The 22,059-nt window shown below is 53.6% G+C and overlaps 5 protein-coding genes across 11 annotated transcripts in view; 1 reads left to right on the top strand and 4 right to left on the bottom strand.

The window, feature by feature from the left end:
• Window positions 1-18,540, top strand: part of Pskh1 (protein serine kinase H1) — a 48,915-nt gene extending 30,375 nt beyond the window's left edge. For both annotated transcript variants that reach the window (XM_087205126.1, XM_004843001.4), the window contains one exon: window positions 2,257-18,540. In XM_087205126.1, coding sequence (XP_087061252.1) covers window positions 2,257-2,267 — 11 coding nt within the window. In that variant the 3' untranslated portion in view covers window positions 2,268-18,540. The remainder of the gene's footprint in view (window positions 1-2,256) is intronic.
• On the bottom strand, window positions 4,907-6,903 carry Ctrl (chymotrypsin like). Its single transcript, XM_004843000.3, has 7 exons — window positions 6,852-6,903; window positions 6,030-6,133; window positions 5,859-5,938; window positions 5,665-5,746; window positions 5,365-5,545; window positions 5,155-5,288; window positions 4,907-5,068 (listed from the first exon to the last, which is right to left on the bottom strand). Exons 1-7 carry the CDS (start codon window positions 6,901-6,903, stop codon window positions 4,907-4,909), a joined length of 795 nt encoding a protein of 264 aa, XP_004843057.1.
• Window positions 9,010-11,877, bottom strand: Psmb10 (proteasome 20S subunit beta 10). The gene is made up of 8 exons (XM_004842999.4): window positions 11,701-11,877; window positions 11,297-11,384; window positions 11,111-11,208; window positions 10,858-10,998; window positions 10,491-10,606; window positions 10,325-10,383; window positions 9,301-9,452; window positions 9,010-9,184 (listed from the first exon to the last, which is right to left on the bottom strand). The coding sequence occupies exons 1-8, from the start codon at window positions 11,754-11,756 to the stop codon at window positions 9,073-9,075; spliced, it is 822 nt and encodes a 273-aa protein (XP_004843056.1). The 5' UTR covers window positions 11,757-11,877; the 3' UTR covers window positions 9,010-9,072.
• Lcat (lecithin-cholesterol acyltransferase) lies at window positions 13,092-16,281 on the bottom strand. 2 transcript variants are annotated; one of them, XM_004842998.4, is made up of 6 exons: window positions 16,101-16,281; window positions 15,265-15,421; window positions 15,075-15,190; window positions 14,878-14,973; window positions 14,571-14,795; window positions 13,092-13,685 (listed from the first exon to the last, which is right to left on the bottom strand). In XM_004842998.4, exons 1-6 carry the CDS (start codon window positions 16,246-16,248, stop codon window positions 13,111-13,113), a joined length of 1,317 nt encoding a protein of 438 aa, XP_004843055.1. In that variant the 5' UTR covers window positions 16,249-16,281; the 3' UTR covers window positions 13,092-13,110. The 2 variants fall into 2 exon arrangements, with proteins under 2 accessions (XP_004843055.1, XP_021112488.1); XM_021256829.2 differs by lacking the exon at window positions 15,265-15,421 and having other exon boundaries at window positions 15,075-15,240; window positions 16,101-16,252.
• Window positions 16,464-22,059, bottom strand: part of Slc12a4 (solute carrier family 12 member 4) — a 23,418-nt gene continuing 17,822 nt past the window's right edge. For 4 of the 5 annotated variants that reach the window (XM_004842992.3, XM_087205121.1, XM_004842996.4 and 1 more), the window contains 11 exons: window positions 20,307-20,405; window positions 19,931-20,050; window positions 19,500-19,604; window positions 19,084-19,252; window positions 18,658-18,853; window positions 18,370-18,539; window positions 18,151-18,282; window positions 17,963-18,070; window positions 17,439-17,623; window positions 17,180-17,313; window positions 16,464-17,042 (listed from right to left, as the gene is read on the bottom strand). In XM_004842992.3, the coding sequence (XP_004843049.1) occupies window positions 16,951-17,042; window positions 17,180-17,313; window positions 17,439-17,623; window positions 17,963-18,070; window positions 18,151-18,282; window positions 18,370-18,539; window positions 18,658-18,853; window positions 19,084-19,252; window positions 19,500-19,604; window positions 19,931-20,050; window positions 20,307-20,405 (1,510 nt within the window). In that variant the 3' untranslated portion in view covers window positions 16,464-16,950. The remainder of the gene's footprint in view (window positions 17,043-17,179; window positions 17,314-17,438; window positions 17,624-17,962; window positions 18,071-18,150; window positions 18,283-18,369; window positions 18,540-18,657; window positions 18,854-19,083; window positions 19,253-19,499; window positions 19,605-19,930; window positions 20,051-20,306; window positions 20,406-22,059) is intronic. The other variant, XM_004842997.3, reaches the window with a different exon arrangement.

Here is a 22,059-nt window from a genome sequence, read left to right as displayed (position 1 = left end):
TTGATACAGCAGAAGTGGGAGGAAGGGGTGAAGTTGGTGAGGAAATGCTCATGGGAGTTTTTGCCTCCTTTCCGCTCTTTGCTGTTACACATCAGAAATAGATACCCTAACTGCAAGGGTTCCCTGGACTTGGAAGAAAAGTAACCAGCTTGATGGTCAGAGTCAGAATAAAAGTGATATCCTCCTCCCACAGCAGTACCCAGCCCCTCACCTACACAGCTCCAGAGACTTGGGGATAGTGTAGATGGGGACCTGGTTTTGTGGTTTGTATCTAGGTGTCATGCTCAGAGGTGGGGCTTTTCAGAGGTGGCTGGTTCTAGGGTGTGTGATGCTGGGATTAAGAGTGCCCCACCCTGGGTGGGGCCCTTAGGGCCTAGATGGAATATAAGGAACAGAAAGAGGGCTATTGCTGCTGGTTTGCTACCTCATCACTTGCTACTTCCCTGCTTTGCTGCCTTCTGCCTACTCTGCCATACCATGGACTATTTCTCCTCTTTGATGTCCCTCTGCCATGCTATCCTGCCTTGGAGCCAGCTGACTATGAACTGAAGCCTCTACAAACTGTGAGCTGAAATAAACCTTTCCTTTTTTAACTTTAAGTATCAGGTATTTTGTCTCAACGAGAAAAGTAATTAAGACACTGGGTATACAAGCTGTCCTCTGATCCCAGAGCACAGGCCTGAGCGTCTAAGAGGCAAAGTCAGTTGACCTCAATATTTCCTGCTAGGCCCCATGCTCCATATGAGTCCAGAAGTAGGTAAAAATCTCTGGGAGACTAACCAGGTAGTCTTTGGGACCTGTCCCATCTGTCACTTGAGGCACATGTGTATCCCTGGTCTGGCCCCCAGTATATATACTGAGGCCAGAGTTGTATCCTTCACCAGGGCAAGCAATTAGAGCTATGGAAACTAAAGAACATGACTGTTTATCATTTTCCTTTTTCTCATGCTCACAAGCAGTCATAGGCTGATAGACATACTTAAGCTCCAGAGGCCAAGTGTGTTGGGGAAGTATGTGAGTTGGGCTGTGGTGGTTGAATGCATTTTTAGGAGGTGCTAAATTGGACTTGAAGCCTGAAGTATGGCTATGGGAGAGTATAGAAGCCCTTGCTTTTCTGAGCCCTGTTGGAGGCCTTGGAGGCGCTTCAAGGAGCTGCTATTCTGGAGGTCAACTTAAACCCTGTCTTACTGTCAGCAGGGTAAATGAGGACCACCTCCCTGTGTTCAGCCTGCCTTGACTTCCCTCTGCAAGTTTGTTAGTGCACAAGGGGTATGCTGGAGGCCATTGGTCAGGATCACATTGGCTTGGGGAGCCACCCTACTCCATCCTGGCACCACTGCTCCCAGCCCTTCAAACATGGGGAGTGCTGGGGCTGCCAGAAAGAACTGGGCTGGTCCTCAGACAAATTAGTCTATCAGCATTCTGCACACAGCCACACATACACAGTAATTGACGAGGCGAGAGTCTGGGGGAACAGAAGGGGTGGATCAGTCTGGCTCTCTGGTACTGACGGGCTGGGTGCTTGACAAGCAGCAGGGGTTGGTGCCTGGTGTGAGCCTGTGCCTGTCTGAAGATGGAGATGCTTAAGTCCATAGGGGAGGTCTGGTGAGAGGCCCTTCTAGGACTGCCTCAGACTGGTTGGAAGCTACGGGGTTCCATGGTTTGGCTGGGTGTGCATGTGAAGTGGGGAAGCCTCTGATCCATCTGTGTTCAGGTTCCTCGCTTGTGAGTCCAACTTTATTTTTACTCCTGAGAAGGACTGTGGTTTCTGTCTGGCCTGGAGAATCCCTGTTCTATCAGCAGATTGAGAAATCTAGATGCTCTGAATTGTTTCCTTTTCTCCTCGTGGCTGGGACTACAAAATTCCCCTCTAAGGGGCCTGGTCTGGGCATCCATGGATTGGAACTTAAGTCTGACTCAAGATGTGATGGGAAAGTTTGGGTCCTTATTAAGATCTCCCTGAGTTATGGTAGTCTTCAGGAAGGTTGGGGGTCTTCAGTCTCAGTTAGGCTGTGAGTACTTAAAAGGCTTCAGAGTGCTTAAAAGAGCTCCCTAGGAAAGAAGACAGGTTCTTTTCTTCCTTGTCTTACATCTCATCACTAGAGAGCAGCTCCTGCTCAGCAGCCTGGGCCAGTGTTGGGTGCATAGGGGAGGCCCAGGATGCTACATGGGTGCCAGTGCTATGGTGGCAGCATCATCTAGATAATGAGAGTGGTTTTAGGTGCTGTCATTCTAATATTTGTCTTTGTCCTCTAGCCCTGGCCTAGTATATCCAATCTGGCCAAGGATTTCATTGACCGCCTGCTGACTGTGGACCCTGGAGCCCGAATGACTGCACTGCAGGCCTTGAGGCACCCATGGGTGGTGAGCATGGCAGCTTCTTCATCTATGAAGAATCTGCACCGCTCTATCTCCCAGAACCTCCTCAAGCGTGCCTCCTCACGCTGCCAAAGCACCAAGTCTGCCCAGTCTACACGTTCCAGCCGCTCCACACGCTCCAACAAGTCGCGCCGTGTGCGGGAGCGGGAACTGCGGGAGCTCAACCTGCGATATCAGCAGCAGTACAATGGCTGAGCCGCCAGCTGTGGCACAGACATGCTGTGGTCCCAGCTTGGCTGTGCTCTTCTGTGCCATCTGGGCCCAATACCCTCTTTTGAAATAGGCCTCATGGCTAGTGGTATGTGGAGAATACCTGACCCCCAGCACCTTCTCTGTGCCTTCAGCAGCCCCTGTTCACAATGGGTCTGGGTTTGGTATGATGTAGTGGAGATGGCCCAGGAGGCTGAGAACCCCTTATCTGAGAGCCTGGCCTGGCACTGATACCTTTTTTGGTGGGAAGCTGCTCTGTATGAGTTAGGGGGAGGGACAGGTCCTAGCTTTCATTGTCTTGCTCATCCTTTGGCTCTTCCTCAGACCAAAGGGGCCTGCAGTACTGGGTAGAGGGTGTCCTATGGCCCAAGACCCTTTGGAACAGTTACTTCTGACACTCCTTTCATCCACAGAGCCTTCCTCCCTAGCTCCCCACATTCTTTGCCATTCTAATCTTTAAGATTAGGCTCCAGTGGCAGGCCTAACTTTGGCTTAGTCAAAGACTGTAGGACCCAGGTGCCTTGACTGGACCAAGAGCTTCTGGTTAGATCGAAGCCCCTATCTACCATCCAAAATCTGTCTTGCTTTGTGGTGCTGCCAGAGACCCCTCCTGACCCCAAGACTTGCCAGGACCTCCAGAAGCAGTGCCATGGCATGGACCTTAGCCTTGGTGGTGTAGGCCCACCCCAGCTCCAATTGAACTGAGAAAGTTTCTTTTACCACTCTCAGTTTCTTCTTTGCAGAGACTTCCATTGCCTCCCTCTCCCCTTGGATGCCCATTTCATTCCCTGGGTGCCTCCTTCCCAACTGTAGGGGTTAAAGGGAGCCCTACTGCTGCTACCTGAGGAATGGGGGCACCTGGGCCAAGGCAGAGGGTTCCCCCTTAGGATCTCATTGTCAGCTCTAGTGCCATTTTTTGGCACTGACTACTCATTGCCTCTTCCCTTCAGTGCCACTTTGCCCTCCTCTGCAACTTTCCGAAGGCGCCACCTTCTGTCTGGCCTGGGAATAGGCAGCCAGAGGTGAGCAATGGATCTCCATATTGCATACCCAGTCTTCCAAAAGGAAGTGAAAAGAAAGGAGCTGCTGCTTTGCAAGAGGGTCCTGGACTGCTCAGCTACCTTTCTCAGCTTCTGTGCACCTTTCCCTGGAACTTAGCCATACTGTGTGACCTGTCTCTGAACCCTGGGTGCCTGGGGTACTGGCCTTGCTGAGAGAACTGCCCTTGTCCTTTCCACCCTGTGCCCACTTCCTTTCATAGCATTAACCTTCCAGTTGGGCCCCATCGAGTCTCAGGCTAGAGGGAGCCCTTGTGGAAGGTGTGTGGGAGGGTTTGGGGGCTCCTTTCCCAGAGGCCTGAGCCAGAATTGTACCAGTGGCTGTCATGGTGTCTCCGTGCCGCCGCCACCACCAACCATGCTGAAGCCCAAGGCTTCTCCCTCCACAGCTGCTTTCAGTGGGTAAGAAGGGGGCAGGGCCGAGCCTCTGCCTTACCTAGGGCCCTGCTAGCTGGGAGAGTTTGGCACCCACTCAGCTGTTCGCAGTGGGCAGCCTTGGGTCACATTCTCCTCTTTCTGTATGTGCCACCTCCAGTGGGTACCAAACCAAAGAGACCACTCTGTGCCAAGCTGACTGTGCCTTATACACCCCTCCTCTATCCCTACTGTTCTGGGCAAGAGGGAATGGAAAGGCCAAGCCCCACAGCCTCAGAATTTTCTGCCACTTTCCCAAATATCTCTAGGGTCCTGAAGCCCTGGGGATTTATTTCCTCTCTTGCCCAGGGTAGGCCTGGTCCAAAGAGTAGGACAAGAAAATTTGGAGTCTTGGGCCTTCATCCCATGGACCCTGGATGGAGAATGTGCAGTTATTTATTTTGTGTACTCAGTTTGTAAATGTATCCTCTGTATTCAATAAACAGGCTGCCCTCCCCAGGGACGGCTGCCTATTCACTCCAACAGCCCTAGCTCTATGTCTTGGGACCAAGGGATTGCCCCAGAGGAGGAAGGATGGGGCTCCATCTGAGATGGCTACTGTAGGAAGATCCTGACCTCTCAGCCCCTCTGGGTCAGAAGATAAAGTTTAGGGCCGGGGATTTAGCCCAGTGGTTCCGTTGCCTGCCTCGAAAGCCCAAGGACCGGAGTTCGATCCCCGGTACCAAAAAAAAAAAAAAAAAAGAAGATAAAGTTTAAGTGGGGGTGGGTAGGACCTCCAAGAGCTTCTCCTTTTCCGTGAGCCAGGAGAAAGACAAGGGTACACAAGAGGACAGAGGTTGGGGGTCTTTATTAGGTTGGGATGGGGGAGAAAGCCTGTAGTAGGCTCAGTTGGAGGCTATGACCTGGTTAATCCAGCTGTTGAACTTGCTAACCCGAGTGTAGATAGCAGGTGCTTGCACATTGCAGTTATCAGTCCCCCAGGAGACAACACCAATAAGCACCCATGTGCTCCCTTTCTGGCAGACAAGAGGGCCTCCCGAGTCACCCTGATGGGGTAAAAGAGGGGAGAGGTCAGCCTGGCAGGTTAGGGGGGATAAGCTGTGGCCAGTGCAGAGGTGGTGCCTGTGCTCACCTGGCATGAGGAGACACCTGAGGCACCTGCACAGACCATGGAGGCAGTGATTTGTGAGCCCCAATATTGTCGGCACTGATTCACAGTGACCAGGGGCAGAACTGCCTGTTGGAGGCGTGCTGGTGTCACATTGCCTGTGGGCCCGGAAGAGATAGTCAGACTGGCTCAGAGCTTATTACCCACTCCCCCAGCTCAGGCCTGAGTTCCTACCCACGCCACTGAGGCGGCCCCAGCCAGTGGTGACACACTTGAGGCCATCATAGAGTGCTTCATTTGAGGAAGCCAGGCAGACAGGTGAGATGCGTGCTGTATACTGGACTGGTGAGGCAAGCTTCAGGAGCGTCAGGTCATTGTTCAGAGTGGTGGGGTTCCAGCTTGGGTGTGTAATGGCCTATGGGGCCAGGAAAGGGATAATATAGGACCAAGGTGGGCACAGGCACCCAGAGTTGGTGAGGTGGGTGAGCCAGGGCATGCCTGCATGCCATCCCACATATGTAGCCAAGCACTCACCTTTGAGATGGACCGCACCTGCACAGGCTCAGCGTTGGATGATAGATCATACTCGCCCAGGACGACAGAGTGGCTGCCAGGACTTCAGTGAGAGTGGCGTTGGACAGCCACTCAGTGCAGAACAAGAAGGGGGCATCTTTGGGAAGGAGGTGGGAAGAGGTAGGCTGAGCAACGCACACAGAATGCACACTCACCTAACTTGGCAGTGGGCAGCAGTGACCACCCAATTCGTGCTGATGAGAGAACCACCACAGAAGTGGAAGCCGTTTCTGTCCTGGGATCAAGGGTTAGAGAGATGGGAAGACTCAGGCAACAGTAGGCATGAAGCACCTAGGACCCTTGCCCTGCCCTTAGGGTGCATGTACCTGCAGGGACACTTGCCAGGGCCAGGAGCCTGATGCTGCATTCTCCCCGTTGACAATCCTCTGGCTGAAGCTCAGTGCTGGTCTGATGGCAGGAACGCCACAGCCTGGCCATTGGGCTGATGAGGATCCATACCCCAGCCCACTCCTCCCCACCTCCTCCTGGGTGCCCCCAGGCTATGCCCCCAGCAGTATCCAAATTGAGTGTTTTCGGGCCAGGGATTTAGCTCAGTGGTTTTGCCGCCTGCTGCGCAAGCGCAAGGACCTGAGTTCGATCCCCACTACCAAAAAAACCCCCCAAAAAACAAATTGAGTGCTTTACACTAGCTCTGTTCCCAGTACCTAATGGGCCACCACAGCTGTCACATTTAGCCCATTTACCACATCCAGCCTCCCCCCAAATCTTACCCATCCTCCAACATCTCTCCAACCTAGCCCCTACAGTTCCTCGACTGCACTCCTGCCCTTCAACCCAGGCCACTTTTCTATTTGACTCCTGTGAGTCTCCTTCCTCTCTACCCCTGAACAGTTCATACCCTTCATGCAGCCAGAGAGCTCTTTCTAAACTAAGCACCCATTTTCACAGCTCAACTTCCTAAGGTCTCCCTCAAGCTCCTTTCCCTTTTGTGAGACAGGCCCCTGTCTACCTTTTGGCCCTTCATAGCCCCACAGACCCTTTCCTGCTTCTCTGCTCTGGCACATCCTTTTTCCGTTTTGATGCTGTTCAGCTGCTTCCCTTCCAGCCAGACTGTTCTCTTCCCTGGCTGGTGCTGGGAGCTGAGTTGCACCAGGCTGTTCATTCAGGGCTAATTTTGACCCACTCACCCCAGGAGGAGCCTAGGAGAACCAAGGTAAAGGTTAGGCTGAGCAGTAGCATTGTGGCAGGTATTAGGGTAACTGCTGGGTCTGGCTTTATTTATGGGCATCCTTGTCCTTGGGACAAAGTCCCAGGCCAGCTGTGTAGGCTTAGCCCCTTCCCATACTCCACTCAGGAGGAGTCTCTTTAGGCCAAGTTCCCCTGACGTACATCTGTTCTTAACAGACAGCCCAGGTGTGAGGTTCTCACCTCCACCGCCCCCAAATCCTGGCATCTGATTGGCTCCCTGAATTACCTCATACCCTAAGTGCTAGATACTGGGTATCAAGGAGATATAGTTACATTAGGTCTGCAATGTCAACCTGGTGACTGGCATCAAGGAAGTCTTCTAAGGCTATCAGGCACATTGGGCTCTCAGAGAATACTGCTCAGAATCCAAGAGTGGCGGAGGAACCACCAGGTGCACCCAGTCTTCTGTGAAAGGCTAGCGGGTGGAGGTTCTGGCTAGTTGCTAATCCTAACACATCATCTTGGGGATTCATGAATTTGGAACACAGGTTTTCTCAGAGATAGTGACTCTTCCATTGTGAAGTAGGGTGGGACACAAACCCTCATGTCTGGCTCTGAACCCCACATTCTTCGCTAAGTGTGAGCTGAGCCCTCAGTGAATGGCACTCTGTACTGAGGTTGCAGGGTGACAGCCATCAAACATCTGAACAGCTTGCCCTAGTGTCTACAGCTCCAGGCTGAGCTTGAACTGAGAAAAGACACTCTCCAAAGTGACAACAGGTGAGTGAGAAACTGAAAGTGTAAATAAGGATGAAAATGATTAAAACGAATAATTGATAATTTGAAATAGGAAAAGGTCCAAAGGTGGAGGGGTGGCGGGAGGGGAAGGGGAAAGGGAAGAAAGGAAAGGAAAAAGTATGAGAAAGAAAAAAAAAAAAAAATCTGTGTAAATAAGGAAAGGTGGTGGGGGTGAAGGGTGCATAGATAATGGGGAAAAAAATAAGAACTAAGATACATCATGTTCAGGTACAAACACCCAATGATAAATGTAAATGTATTGTATACCAAAGTTACAACAGGTGAGTTGGCTGGTCTCCTACTAGGGGGGTGGGGCTCTACTGACTCAGAAACACCTTAGTCCGAGCCAGGCGTGGTGGCAGACACCTGTAATCTCAGCCCTTGGGAGGTTGAGGCAGGTGGATCACTGTGAGTTCAAGGCTAACCTGGGCTACACAGTGAGTTCAAGGCCAGCCTGCCCTATAAGTGAGACCCTATCTCAAAACAAAACAAAATACCTTACTCCAAAAGTGAGATGAGTGAATGGTGTATAGAGGCATGGATGATAGATGATCATAATCAGGGGCCCAGGGCGATCCAGCCTGGAGTAGACCCTCCCTAAAGGTGGGTAGACTCTCCCTAACAGTTTTTTTTTTTTTTTTTGGTACCGGGGATTGAACTCAGGACCTTCCCTTACAAAGCAGGTGGCAGAACCACTGAGCTAAATCCCGGCCCTCTCCCTAACAGTTCTGAAGCCCCAGTGGAGCTCAGTCACTCAGTGGCTGCTCAGCAAGTTTCTTGGATAAATGTCTTATCCTCTCATGAGTCCTATAATACCTGTCAGCCAGAAAAATGAGTTGACCTGCCTAATCATGGCCCAGCATGTTCAGACAAAGCCCAGCTTTGTCTAAATGGCTCAGGTGGGTCTGGTCATCTGAGGGGTGTCACAGGTAAAGGTGAGGTAGGAGTGCAGAACACTCGGTGGAAACTTGCCCTTGGAGTTAGGGAGCAGCTCCTCTATCAGCACATTAGCCCTCAGGGCAGGCCTGACTGTGAGATGTGTGGGCTTTGTCCTGGGTCACTTGCACTGATGAATGAAGAAAAGCTCTGGGACTGGGCTGCCCACGGACCTTATGGGATTTACAACAGTGGACTAGAGGGTAAGAACAAGGAAGGGGAGTGTTGGGGGGAGCTGGCATGGAGTCAGATGAAGTTTTCGATGGGAGACAGGATGAAAGCTGTCTACCTTGACCCTGCAATCCTGGTTATTATGTTGGATTCAGGAGGTGATTGGTGATTAGGTGACAGGTGATTTAGCTACAGAGCCCTGCTGGCAGCCTGCCCTACTCCATCCAAGATATAAAATAATCTAGCCATCTGTTTAGGTGTTTGTGTTTTCCAGGTTTATTTCACTCATTTGGAGTTCTAAAGCCTCAGGTGACTTCACTCCACCTCCATGGCCTGAACAGTTTCCTCCAGGAGGTCCAGGTTCAGTGGCTTCACCATCTGGGTCAGGATTGCTGTGGTTCCAGGTGACAATCGGTAATGGCCAAGCCTGGGAAAGGGGAGGGGGAGCCTTTCACTATGTGACTTGTCTTTTTGCAGCCCCCTATTTCTGTCCCCAGCTATGGCCCCATTTTCCCTATGGTTCCCCCTTTCCCCTGCTCCCACCTCTCCACAGGGTCTGTAGGTGAGCTCAGAGTCCGAAGCAGCTTGGAGCCCATTGCAGTGATCACACATGCATCTACGCTGCCCCCAGAACCTAGGTCACCCAGGATCCCTGCGGTGATGGCTTCCACCAGCAGCCCCTGCGCAGCCTCCAGCTGAAATGATGTGCATGTGAGGTGTAATGGACCCTCTGGTGTTACCTCAGGCTCCAGCCTCGGACCTTAGTTAATTTTTTTTTTTTTGAGACAGGGTCTCGCTATATAGTTCAGGCTGGTCTTGAACTCGAAGCAATTCTCCTGCCTCAGCCTCCCAAGTGTTGGGATTACAGGCATAGGCCACCATGCCTGGCATCCTTTGTTAATCTTGAAGCCAAGACTCTACCTTTTTTTGGGGGGAGGTACCGGGTATTGAACTTGGGACCTTGAGCTTGCGAGGCAGGTGGCGGAACCACTAAGCTAAATCCCCAGCACCCCCCCCCCCTTAAGACTGTACCTTTTGTCTGCGCTCAACCTCTTCTCTGCCCCTCCACCCCAACTTTCCTCCCCAGGTCTCTGCCTGCCTCCCTCCCAAGACCCTATGTTCCCTCCACTCACTTTCCTCTGCACAAACTTAGTCACCTACACTGTGGCCCCCTTTCCAGAAGTCTGCCCAACCACCCAGTCTTGTCTTGGTTCCCAACCTCTGGCTCACTGCATTTATCTCTGGGTCTTGGCCATCTCTGAAAGCCACATAGTCACCCATCTTCATCCCTCTCCAAAGTCCAGACTTTGGGCCTCATACAGGACACACCACACTTCTCTTCTCTTGGCTCCTAATGAGCCTCTGTGAACTTCAACATCTGCCCTGGAAGCTTTGGTACTGTGAGGACTACACTCCACCTTCCCTCCACTCAGTCGTCCCTTCTCTCCTTCCTCCTCCTTCCTTTCCTTCCCTGCCTTGCATACTGGGCCAGGGTCCCTCTGCACTTCCTTAGCTCCCGGGTGCTTTCCCACCAGTGACCATGTAGTAGGGGACAGAGATTGCTCACTGTCATGTTAGGCCGGAACCGGTCCTCCAGCACAGCCAGGGCCGCATCCTGCCCAGATCCTGCAAGCAGGAGGGGCATCTGAGGTCAGTTGTGGCCGCCTAGTCTGGGGGACAAACGTGAGGCTAAGGGTTGTTGGCCAGGGTCTGTGAAGAAGAGGCGGAAGTACCCTGCGCCGTGAAGGGCAGGCGGGTGTAGGACCCGTGGGGATGCAAGCCATACAGCTGCGGTCCCATCGGGTCTATGCCACCCACAATCAGGGACGCTGCCACGTGGCCTTGGAACCTGTTTGCAGGGGGCGTGGTTATCTAAAAGGTGGATCCAGGCCCCGCCCCGGCGCCGCCAACCCTGGACTGGAGCCCTGCCCCTTCCCATGGTTTGGCGGCCCGCGATGACATCACCCTTTCCTGTTGTTCAGCTCTTAGGCCGGCCTCTTCCTCTTGACTGGCCCGTCACAGTCTCCCTTTCTACTTTCCCTCCTAACAGCTCCTTCCCCGCAATTCCCCTCCCAGGGTCATTTAGTCTGGCTATCACACCGGAACAGAGTCTGGCGGAGGATCCGGGTGACCGTGGCTACGCGAGGCTCGCGGCCCGTGGACAGTGCGTGTAGCTCCATGTTAGACGACGCCATCCGCGTGGTCATCTCAGCATCCGCGGCTACTCCAGCCCCACAACAGCTGAGGGCCAAGGGAGAATGGGTGTGGGCAGGGCTAGGAAGTGCGGGGCCTGGGGTGGGATCGAGGGGGTGGTTGTTTCTTGCATGCAGGAACTGGGCTTGGGGATTCTCACTAGATTTTGGGGGCGATGTAGTGAATCTTCTCGCAGTTCTTGTCTGCTACGACCATATCGTCAGTGGCGCGCGTATCTGCTCCCAGGATGACACCGTCCTGTGGACGGGGAGGGGCCGCTTAGTGCCCATCTGTTCCTCCCACCTCGGCTGTTCCTCTAGTCCCCCAGTACCAAGCCCCTGCTCACTCGGAACACCAGGCCCGCAATAGTGGTCCCAGTCTTGCGTGCATGAGGGGCCCGGAGCCCCGGAAAGGCGCGTTCCAAGGATGCATTTCTAGAAAGGGAGGAGGGTGGTTCAGGTTTCAGTTCGGCTTCCAAGGCCCCTGTCGCATTCTCCAACCGTCTAACCCGTCCCAATCTCCCTGATCTTCCAAATCTCCCAGGTAAACCTACAATTTAAATCTTTTTTGGGCGGGGGTACCGGGGATCGAACTCGGGTCCTTGCGCTTGCGCAGCAGGTGGCAGAACTACTGAGCTAAATCCCCGGCCCAACAACTCAAATTTTAACACAGGCTTCTTGTATCCCCAGGCGGAAAAAGAAGGCCCATGGCATAGCCCAGGCAGATCGGGACACCCCAACCCCCTTTCACCTCTGACAGCTCTCGAAGCAGAAGCCCCCTTGGGGCGCCAGCGCAGGCTTCAGCATCTAGCGTCAGGCAGGGCCGATGGGTCATTCGGATGACTGGGTTCAGGCAACAGAAAAGCCTCAGCCTCAGCTTCTGTAGGGCTTTATAGCTGAAGCTGAGCTTGCTTTCGCTTTCGCATCCACTCCCCTCCAGAGGCCGTTTTTTGCGTTTTCTTTCACTTTCACCTGTGGTCCGAGGTAGCTTGGAAAGGGGGTGATGTCCTCTGCCAACCCTTCATGCCATTCCCTGAACCCCGTATCTGGAACAGGGGGACGACAGCTCTTTCCCCTCTGGCCATTCTTACCCTAACCCCAACTCCAGCCTCAGGTGTCAGTGCACTGAAGTGGAGCCTGTGGCTAGGTCTCTGTTGGCGTTACTGCCTCTCAATGTATCAGACCTGGTTGACGTTTGTCCTTTTCACCCTTCTTCCAATTCCTGCCTTTTTTGCCTCTGCGCCCTCCTGGAAACCTCAAACAATAAAGCTCAGTCCTCAGCCACAGTGATGCTGGTCCTTCCATTTTCCCTTTTCCCCTCTCAAGGGGGTACTGTACACTGCAGGTGTAGCTCAGTGGTACAGCACTTGCCTAGCATGCATGAGGCCCTGGGTTTCAGCCTCAACACTATAAATAAAACCATTATAGAATGATCTGATTAATAGCTGTCACTGCCCTGGATTTTTTTGTTTGTTTTTGTTTTGAGACAGGGTCTCCCTATATAGTTCAGGCCGACTTTACATTCCTTTTGTGGCCCAGGCTGGCCTCAAACTCACACCAATCCTTTTGCCTCAGCCTCTACAGAATGCTAGCATTACTGGTATGTGCCATTAAGCCCAACTCCTCCAGATTCTAAACTTTGTTTTTTGAGACAGGGTCTAGCTATGTAGTCCAGGCTGGCCTTGAACTCTCGGTGATCTTCCTGTCTCAGCCCCCTCAAGTGCTGAGATCATAGGCATGTGCCACCACACTTGGCTAAACTTAGTTTTTTGGTGCTGGGGGTGGAATACAGGGCTTTGTATTCACTGGGCTACACCCTCAGCCCCTAGATTCTGCACTTGTACATCTGCTACCCACCCAGCACTTTTCAAAGGGCCATGAGGAGCTGGGACAAACAGCTCAGATCATCCTTTGTGTCCCCAAACTACAGCTGTGGGTACAGCCAACTCCAGTGCCTACATCCTGCACAGAAGCAGGCTGCCTGAGCAGCTTAACCAGAATGGGAAGCCACACATCCCAGGATCCAGCGCAATCTCAGGCCTTAGCAGGGCCTATCTTGCCTCATGTTCCTGAGCCCTGGGCCTGATGCACGAATCCTAGATGTGGGGACCCCAACAGTACCTCCTTCTTAACAGACAGGGCTTACAGCAGGAAAGGTCTTTTATTCAGGGGGCAGGGGCCCTGGGCTGGCAGTTGGGGGTGCAGGGGTGCCCTGGCGGTAGGCACCCAGTAGGATGGCATTGATGTACTCCAGTGTCTGGTTGCTGAACACCATATTGAGGTGCTGTGTCCCATTCATGGGCAGCAAGTATACAGACTGTGGTTGGCGGCCCTGCCAGAGGCCACAGAGCTCACTGCTGCGTGTGGCCACTGTGTCATCACCGTCTTCATAAATCACATTCACGGGGTCTGAGTAGGGGAAGCCGTGGTCATAGATGTAGGTGCTGGGGGTAGATAGCCCCACACCGTATAGACAGTATACTTCCACACCAGGTGCTGGGAGGCCTGCCAGCAGGTCACGTGACTGTAGCCACATGTACCAGCCATCCTCAAAATGCAGGTCAGCAAAGAAGCGCTGGAAGTCACGGCCTGTGTAGTTGAAGCTTGGTGTGGAAATGAACACATGGCCCTCAGGCCACACCTGGTAGGAGGGAAACATCCAGGGGGAAGTCGTCGTTATTCGCTGTTCCTCTCTCAGCTTGATGCTGGACATGAGCGGGATGCCTTGGTTGTTACCTGTGAACACAGAGCAAGGTAGGACAGGAAGCTGGGCCTGGCTACCTCTGGCCCACAATTTGCCCCTAGTCTAAGCTCAGTTGGATGCTCAGGATTGTCCCTGGCCTGAATTAGCTTGCTAAGACTAGAGCAGGCATGGTTTTCAGTAGGTGCTCAATGTGTGCTTATTAAATGAAAAGCCATGAATTATGGTATCTCTATAAGACAGATCTGTAGGGCCTCAAGGTGGTGGTGGGGGATGCTTCCTGAGGATGGGCTGTGTGAATGGTGTGGGGGTTGCTGGCTTTTCTTTCTCAGGCTCTGTGTAAGGCCTATGCTGCACAGGGGCCACAGGATTGTTTGGGGAAGGATGAAAAAAGATGGCCCTCCACTTAACTGGTGTATTCTGTGTTTTTATCACCTGAGTGTGAGCTTCTAGGGGGAAAACCAAGGCTGGCTGGGTCCAGCATACAGTGGGTTCTCAACAGGTGGTATCTGTGTCTGCTGGGTCTCCAATCTACCCCTCAGGGAAGGGCAGGAAGGGCAGGAAGGGCTCCTGGGTCTACCCCTGGCTGTGGAGGATCTGTCCTCAATAAGGCAAATGCCTGGGCACAGGGGCTCCTGGGAGCAAAAGGTAGCTGAAAGTGGACAGGACCTGGGACCACAAGGAACAAACTGTTGAGTCAGATTGCTGGGATTCACTTCCTGTTTACTTCTTCTTTGTCATTACTATACAGACTTTGGGAGGGACCATCCTAATGGCCCTGCCAAGGCTATTGTTCTTGGGGAACTAATGACAGCAGGCATACCCAGGAGTGGTAACTAAAAGCCCCAGATGCCAGCTCCATGGTTGCTTTATTTTACCCCCACCACTCACAGGTCACAGGTGATCAGAGGCCCTCTTACCTGTGGCCAAAACCAGCATTGGCTTGGTAGAACCGCCCCAGGGAGCCCCAAGTGAGATGAAGCCATCAATGAAGTGGTCCTTCCATGACTGGGGCTGACGCAGCAAAAAATAGAGTAATTGAAGGCAGCCAAGGCTGTGCCCAATGAGGAAGACAGGCTTCCCATAAGCAGCATACATCTCCTCCACGAGCCTGGCCAGCTTCTGGTAGTACTCCTCCTGCTGGCCTGCAGGGGGGTGGATGATGGGTCAGGGCAGTAGATTCAGGGACCACTTGCCTTGCCCCAGGTCCATCACCTGGACACTTACTGGGCTCCAGGCGCCAGTCATAGGGGGCAGCCCGCACTGTCTCATCCCGCACATACCCATTGTTGACCAGATTCTGTACCAGGGTGTGCATGTAACCTGGAGGCAGAAGCAATGGAGCTCTGGTTATGACACCTGCAAGCCAACCCTGCTGGCTCATCACGGCCCAGAGCCCCTAGCCTTTCTTCCAGTCTACACACCTGCTAGCTTGTTGCTGTCCAAGTACTCAACAGAGTAGGTCTTGCCAAAGCCAGGGACACGGATCTCTACACCAGGGGCATTAGACACACGTCCAGAACTTCGGTTGTAGACAACCCTGGGGGTATTAGGACATTCAGCAGCCAGTAGCCAAGGGGCAATGTGAGGCTGGGAAAAGCAAATAGCACATACCTGGTATTATCAATCCAGCAGTCCACCCCAAAGGGTAGAAACATATTGAGATCCAGCCAGATGGTAAAGAAGTCCTCTGTCTTGCGGTAGCACATCCAGTTCACCACATCCGGTTTATCCAGCTTGGCTTCTAGCTGATTCCCCAGGCAGCCAGGCACTGTGGGCACCGGCTCTCACTCTGGACTCCTTGGTTTCCCCACCATGATCCCACCCTTCCACCTCCCTCACCCTCAACTCCCAGGCATTAACAACATGTATCCTCTCCTGATCACACCCCCTTCCTCTCCCACCCCTCCCCCTCACCTTAGTAGCCCAAAGCCCAAGCTCCCCATAGGCAGGGAAGGTGCAGGAGCTAAGGCCACTGACCACTAACCCCACAAAGCAAACATCCAGCCTGGCTTTCTATTATTGCCAAAGTCCAAGGTTTGGTGTTGTGGGGGCTGGGCCTAGAGCAGGGGGCAGGCTTTCATGGGCTTCTCCTGCTGCCCGGCCTTGGGCTGGGCATCTTGTTTTTGGTGGGGTAGGGGCCAAGGAAGAAGTGGTGGGGCTTGACCCAGAGTCTAATGTGGCCACTGCTGACTACAGCTTGTAATGTCCTAGCCAAGACATCAGGTACCCCCGTACCCTGTCTTGCCCTCCTGGAATAGACAATCCGGAGACACAGAAAAGTGTGGTAAACGAAAGGATAATTTCTCTGCAGGAGAGTCCTTGGTCCCTCCCCATAGTGGGGCAGGCACCAGGGCTAATGCAAGGGCAGAGCCTTGGCAGTGTCTGCTGCCCAGGGCTAGGGCTCCAGGCTCCCCAGCTGGTGCATCAGGGGCCTGGTGGGGGCTTACCGAGGATGACTGGCCGTGTGTGGTTACTGAGTTCAGCCTTAGGCGTGGTGTGCGGGGGGAAGAGCACATTGAGGAGCCAGAAAGGGGAAGCAGGGGGGAGCAGCAGTAGCAGCAGCACCCATTGCCATGGGGAGCCGGGCGGCCCCATTCCAGCCCAGTGCCTACTCCAGATGAAGCAGCCTTGGGCTGGCCTTATCTGGTATGAGAGTGGGAGGGGCCCCAGGGCTGGTGGGAGGGACAGCCTGGTCAATGGGGGTGGCCATTGCCAGGAAGGGGCACAGCCTCAGGGAGCCGGCTCTGGGCCTGGGTTCAGTTCTGCCTTCTTCCCTTGGCGCCAGAGGAAACAGCCAGGGCAGCAGGAGGCCCAGAAGTACACAATGTTTTATTGAAAAAAGTCAGGCCTCAGCTCAGCCAGATCCATTCTGCTTGGCTTGGTGGGGGTCCCTGTACACAATAGCCCAAGCCAGGTCTTCCTGCAGGCAGGCTGGGCTTGACCCCCTCCCTTACTGCCTTTCCCTTCTCTCTGATGGTGACATACAAACAATAAATATACAATAAATAGTGTTGCAGGGCCGGGCTGGGCCTCCAAACTCCACATTAGCCCCTACCAGTCTTCTCTAGCAGGGCAAGACTACTGGGGTCCCGGAGGCCAAGTCAATCCCCAAACCTCCCAGGGTCCTACAGGACATCAGATCCATCTCCATTGCCAGGCCCAGGCCTGGTTTTCCGGGAGACCTAGCAAAGCCGGTCCAAGGCAAGGCTGGGTGAAGCAGAGCTGGCAAGTAAGTGCTGGGGGAGGAGAGCTGTTGCCCTGGACACCCCCACTCCAGGTCACAAGACTACACTGGGCTCAGGAGTAGATGGTGATGACTTCACGGCCACCGCCACGCACCAACAACACCCGCTCAAGGCCCTCAGTCAGCACCTCAAGGAACTCCATGTCTGCAGGGCATCAGGTCAAGGAGGCAACAGCAAGACCAAGGGGCAACCAGGCCACCCCCACCCAGAGGAAGCCAGGGAACTTGACCTGACTTTAAGTTGTCCATCCCCCACTGTCTGCCTCTCCAAAAAAGGGATACAGTTCTCATCACCCTCGCTGTTTTTGGGTGGGCCAGGCATGTTCAGTAGGACCAGGCGGGCATCGTGGGATCGTGTGACAATGACTTCATTGAGCTTTACAGCAGTGTGCATGCGTCGCACATTGGACTGGTCCCTGTAGGTAATGCATCTGATCAATGGAAACCATCTAGCAAGGAGGCCTCCCACACAGCCTGTCTGAACCCTCCTTGCATCTACCTGAGACCCCAGTGTAGCTGAGTCTGATTTTACTGCACTCACGGCTTAATATGCACCAGCTCCCGGAAGTTGTCAGGGGCATGGCTGGGGTCCCAGGGCTCAGTCATGTGCTTGTCTCGGGTCCATGTCATTTGGATCTTGTCAGCCCCTGCTGCAGACTCGTCTTCCTCGTCTGAGTACAGGCTTTCCAGACGCAAAGCTGAGTGCCTATCCTTGACCAGTTGTGCCTGGGGACAATCAGAGCAGGTAGCCGAGGGCCCCTGGGAAAAGGGGGTCCTGGCTGGTGGGTCATAACCACTCTGCCTCCAGGAAATAAGCACTGGCTCAGGAGGGGCTAGGGTGAGTCATTCTTTTTCCTTTCCCCCCTTTCTCCTTTTCTCAATCTTAATCTCAATCTCTCAGTCTCTCCCTTTCTCTTCCTACTTCAGCCTCTCAAGAGGGCTAGGATTAAAGGTGTACACCACAATGAGGCTTAGGGTGAGTCTTTCTTATGCCCCCACCTAATAGTGTCTCCAGAGGCCTGCTTCTGCCACCCGCCTCCAACCTGAACCAAAGCAACCACTGACTTCTCGCTCCCGCTCAGTCTTGGTCAGCCGCATCTGCCGCAGCATCTGGGACCGCTGTTCCATCATCAGTGTGCGTTCGTAGGTGTAGGCAGATATGTCGCTGTTATGCTGGGGAGAGGGGAAGCTGTGAGGATTGGACTGCATGGTCCTCCACATTGTCAGGGCTAGGCTGGGGAAGGGCAGCTCACCATCTCCACCACCTCCACCTCTGCCTCAAGGCGGAGGTGGTAGAGGAAGATGGCCAAATCCTTCTTCATCTGGATGCTATTGTCATCCATCTGGGCCACTGTGAAGATTCGCATCCGGCACTTCCTCCAAACCTGTGGCAAAGGAGCAAGGGGCTGATTCAATCACACCTGATACTCCGAGTGGCCAGCCACTCCCCCATGCCCATTTGCCCAACCCACCTTATGCTGGCGGAGCAGGAAGGGCAAAAGCATGAGCATGCCACCATCGTGCACGATCCACCATACATCAATGTGGCCCTCCAGGTAGCGCTCATGGTTGCTGGGGTAGAAGGCGATGTTCTTGGGCACCAGCAGGGCCAGATGGGCAGCTGTGGTGCAGCGCACAGTGTCTGGGGAGGAGGGACATGGCTGACTGCCAGCCTGTGGCCTTTTGGCTTCTGCCACCTCACATGACCCTGGCCCCTGGCCCCTGGCCCCTGGCCCACCTGGCCCATCCCCCTCACACACCAATAAAGGTCTTCCAGGCACGGGGGTCCTCACTCTGTCGCCAGCCATAGGGCCAGCCCAGCACCACGGAGTTATGCCTCATGCCGCCTAGGCCGCAAGACTGGATGAGGTGAGCCAGTCCCTCACGCACCTTGCTGGCCACCACTACCTGGCAGAAGCCTTTTACTTTCTCAATCTCCATCATGTTCTTGATTGTCTGTGGGGAATACACCAGCATCAGAAAGCAAGGCCACCAGCACCTCCCTCTGTCGGGGTCCCTTCCAGAGTCCTAGGGCAATAACTATTTAGGGGTGGGAGAGGCCTGAACAAGCTGCTCACACTTTCAAGATGGGGTAGCTATAACTCTTTGTTCCAGCTCATTACATGCCAGCTACAGCCCAGATACCATTGGTCTCACTCAGCTCCTTCCAACCCCCCAGCAGGCACCTGCTCAGCAGCCTGGGCCTCGCCATAGCTCTCCAAGAAGCTGCCCTGGATGACAGAGCCAACAATTGTCAGGCCCTTGCCTGCCTTAAGCTGGGAGGCAAAGGTGAGGAGCCGGGGGTACTTCACATGAAGGTCCTCGTCTAGCTTCAGGAGCACCAGGAGCTGAGGCCTGCAGCGGGCAGAATGAGACCAGCAGGCTTCAGGGACTCCTTCCACTCCTTCCCTTCTCAGAACATGGCCCCCACAGGTTTGGGTAGTGTGGACCCAAGGGCTTGGCAAGTAGGAGGGTGTCTCTGGCAATGCCAGGACAGGTAACCTGGACTAGAGTGGGAGCCAGCACCTCCTGACCCTCCCATCCTCACAGCACTCCCTAAGGACCTTGAGATGGCCCTTTGCCATTCTGGTAGTGAACTCACCGCCAGTTCTTGGTGTGAGGAGGGCCCTCCTCTAGCCGTAACAGTGCATAGCGGGCAGCGCTCAGGGATAGGCCTCGAATACCATCACCCCACTCCTTCTCAGCCCTGTAGATACCACCACAAGCTGGTGAGTCCCTGGTTCCAGTTAGAAATTTCTTTTTCTTTTTTGTGGTGCTGGGGACTGAACTAGGGCCTCACATGTTAAGTAAGTGCTTTACTGCTGAGCCACACCCCCCAGCCCCTCTTCTAGGGTTTTTGTCTATGTGAATGTGGGATGGAAGGGGTCCAGGCCCTGAGTCACAGCTTCTCAGTCCTACCACCCATGATGGACGGCAAAGGTGGCCCAGCTCCCTCCACAACCCAACATTGAGACCATCTGCTCAGTGTTGTATGGGCTGTTAATGAAGGCCAGGTAGCAGCCCTTCACTCACCCTTGGTACTCGATGTACTTGTAGATCATGCCCGCAATGAGCATGGCGACCAGGGCATAGTACCAGGAGGAGACAAACATAAGGGCCAGGCAGAGGCTCATGCCCAAGAAGGACAGCGCCCTAGGCCAGAGTGGAGGAAAGGTAGGAATCAGAGCAAGACCAATGGGGGCCCTGGGACATGGCCCATCCTATGTCCTAGAAGCCCTGTCAGGTTCCAGGTCACAAACTAGGTGCAGCTTCATAGTCTCCCTCTTCATAGCATTTTATTAAGATCAGTTACTACCTAGGAAATTCAAACCGTATCACAATGGGGCTCCTACACTCCCCAATACCTCCCATGTTGGGAACTTGGCTCTAGGGTCCAGGGGCTACTTACCAGTGATAATATTTGAACCGAGGCCGCCAGTTGGGGGTCCTCAAGAGTGTCTGGACAGCACAGGCCAGGTTCACAAAGAGGTAACACATCAGAAAGAACCTGCAGCACAGGGAGGCAGCTTCCTTATTACTTCCAGGTGCCTCATGTCAGGCTGGCCCTGGACCAGAAACTGGGCCACGTCATATCCCATCCTGCATGGGCTCAGTTGCATTTTCTCTACCTCATAGCACCCATTCCCATGGCCTGATGCAGGTGGAGCTACTCTCGAGGTGTCCTCACAGCCAAATGGAAAGAGAATGGGCAAGTGTTCACCAGCAGAGGGGCTGGGGAGGGGACACAGGCCAGGGAATAGCTGGGACAGGATGGCATTGAGGAGTGGTGGGGAGAGCTCAGTGGAAATCGCTAGACAATATTCAGGCCTCTGATCTAGACAACTAGTTGGATAAGGGGGTGTCATGGATGTGGGGAAGAGAAGCAGGTCAAGAAGACAATGAGGAGCTGGGCACAGTGGTGCATGCTTGTAATCCAAGCATTTGGGAGACTGAGGCAGAGTTCCTCAAGTGCCCGGCCAAGTTGAGCTACACAGTGAGTTCAAGGCCAGCCTGGGCTACATAGTAAGACCCTGTCTCAAAAGAAGAGAAAAAGAAAAAAAGAAGATAACAAGGAAGACAAGGAAGCCAGGTGTGGTGGCACATGCGCATAATCTCAAAGCTCTGGGAGGCTGAGGCAAAAGGATGGCAAGTTTTAGCTCAACCTAAGCAATTTAGCTAAGTGACTTAGAGTGACTCTGTCTCAAAAAAAAAAAAGGCTTGGGTGGGGGAGGTAGCTCAGTGTGAAGGCCCTGGGTTCAATCACTAGTTGTGTTTTGTTTTGTTTTGTTTTTAGTACTGGGGATCGAACTCAGGACCTTGTGCTTGCGAGGCAGGTGCGCCACCACTGAGCTAAATCCCCAGCCCCAATTCAATCACTAGTAACTGCAAAAAAGATGACAAGGACTACGTGAAAGCACTGAGTTAGAGACATACAAGACACTGCAGTGGGTGTTGGGGTTGGAGACATGGGCAAGGGCTGCTGCATGACGCCCCCTGGGAAGGCAGCCAAGGAGCAGCGGGCTGAGAGGTGGGGGTACCAACCTCCACTGTCGGCTGACAAAGGAAGAGTGACAAGAAGGCAGAAGGACTCCTGAGAGGTCTGCAATGAGAGGTAACTCTCATCAATGGTTACTAGCAAGAGCCTCATGATAAAGGCTGAGCTCTGTCCTCTGGCTTGCACAAGAGGAGTCACCACTCAAGATAACTGTGGCAAGAACACTTTGAGGTCTCCACTGAGGGACGGGGTGTGCTGAGGGGACAAGAAATGGCATGTCTGGCTGTGGTCCAGGTGGATGCTGCTGGCGGTGAGGAGAATAGGCAGTGAGGGGTAGGTCCTTCATAACTGCACAAGCAAAGGCCACATGCCATGGAGCAGAATGCACAAGGACCCCAACAAAGGCAGGGCTAAACACAGCATCTGAAAAAGTTCTGCCTCAGGGACCCCTGGGAATTGCCATGTGTTGACTACCACCTGCAAGGCACTGGCACTCATTTGCCTAGCTGCTTCCACGTATTTACAAGCAATTAACATTGAAAATGATGGTTAGGCTGGGCATGGAGGCACATGCCTGTAATCCCAGGTACTTGGGAGGCTGAGACAGGACTGCAATTTTGAGCCCAGACTGGGCAACTCAGTGAGACCCCACCTCAAAATAAGTAAA

Source organism: Heterocephalus glaber, unplaced genomic scaffold (genome assembly GCF_053883595.1).
Source record: "Heterocephalus glaber isolate CG9 unplaced genomic scaffold, H.glaber_assembly_v1.0 deba00000071, whole genome shotgun sequence".
In the NCBI taxonomy this organism is placed as follows: Eukaryota; Metazoa; Chordata; class Mammalia; order Rodentia; family Bathyergidae; genus Heterocephalus; species Heterocephalus glaber.
Note: the sequence above shows the minus strand (reverse complement) of the source record. Positions and strands in the feature narration are given on the sequence as shown.

Bases quoted from the DNA above. Each gene is read 5' to 3' on its own strand.
- Psmb10 (XM_004842999.4), bottom strand. From the start codon at position 11,756: ATGCTGAAGCCTGCGCTGGCGCCCCAAGGGGGCTTCTGCTTCGAGAGC. The intron at 10,607-10,857 runs GTGTGATAGCCA...CCCTGCAAACAG, and splicing joins CTCCGCCAGACTCTGTTCCG to GTTCCAAGGCCACGTGGCAG. The intron at 10,384-10,490 runs GTACTTCCGCCT...TCCTGCTTGCAG, and splicing joins CCTGCCCTTCACGGCGCAGG to GATCTGGGCAGGATGCGGCC.
- Ctrl (XM_004843000.3), bottom strand. From the start codon at position 6,903: ATGCTACTGCTCAGCCTAACCTTTACCTTGGTTCTCCTAGGCTCCTCC. The intron at 5,939-6,029 runs GTACATGCACCC...CCTTGATCCCAG, and splicing joins CCTGGCAAGTGTCCCTGCAG to GACAGAAACGGCTTCCACTT. The intron at 5,546-5,664 runs GTGAGTGCTTGG...CTGGCCCCATAG, and splicing joins AGGTGCGGTCCATCTCAAAG to GCCATTACACACCCAAGCTG.
- Lcat (XM_004842998.4), bottom strand. From the start codon at position 16,248: ATGGGGCCGCCCGGCTCCCCATGGCAATGGGTGCTGCTGCTACTGCTG. The intron at 15,422-16,100 runs GTAAGCCCCCAC...CGGTGCCCACAG, and splicing joins CACACGGCCAGTCATCCTCG to TGCCTGGCTGCCTGGGGAAT. The intron at 13,686-14,570 runs GTAAGAGGGCCT...CTGTGTTCACAG, and splicing joins AATGCTGGTTTTGGCCACAG to GTAACAACCAAGGCATCCCG.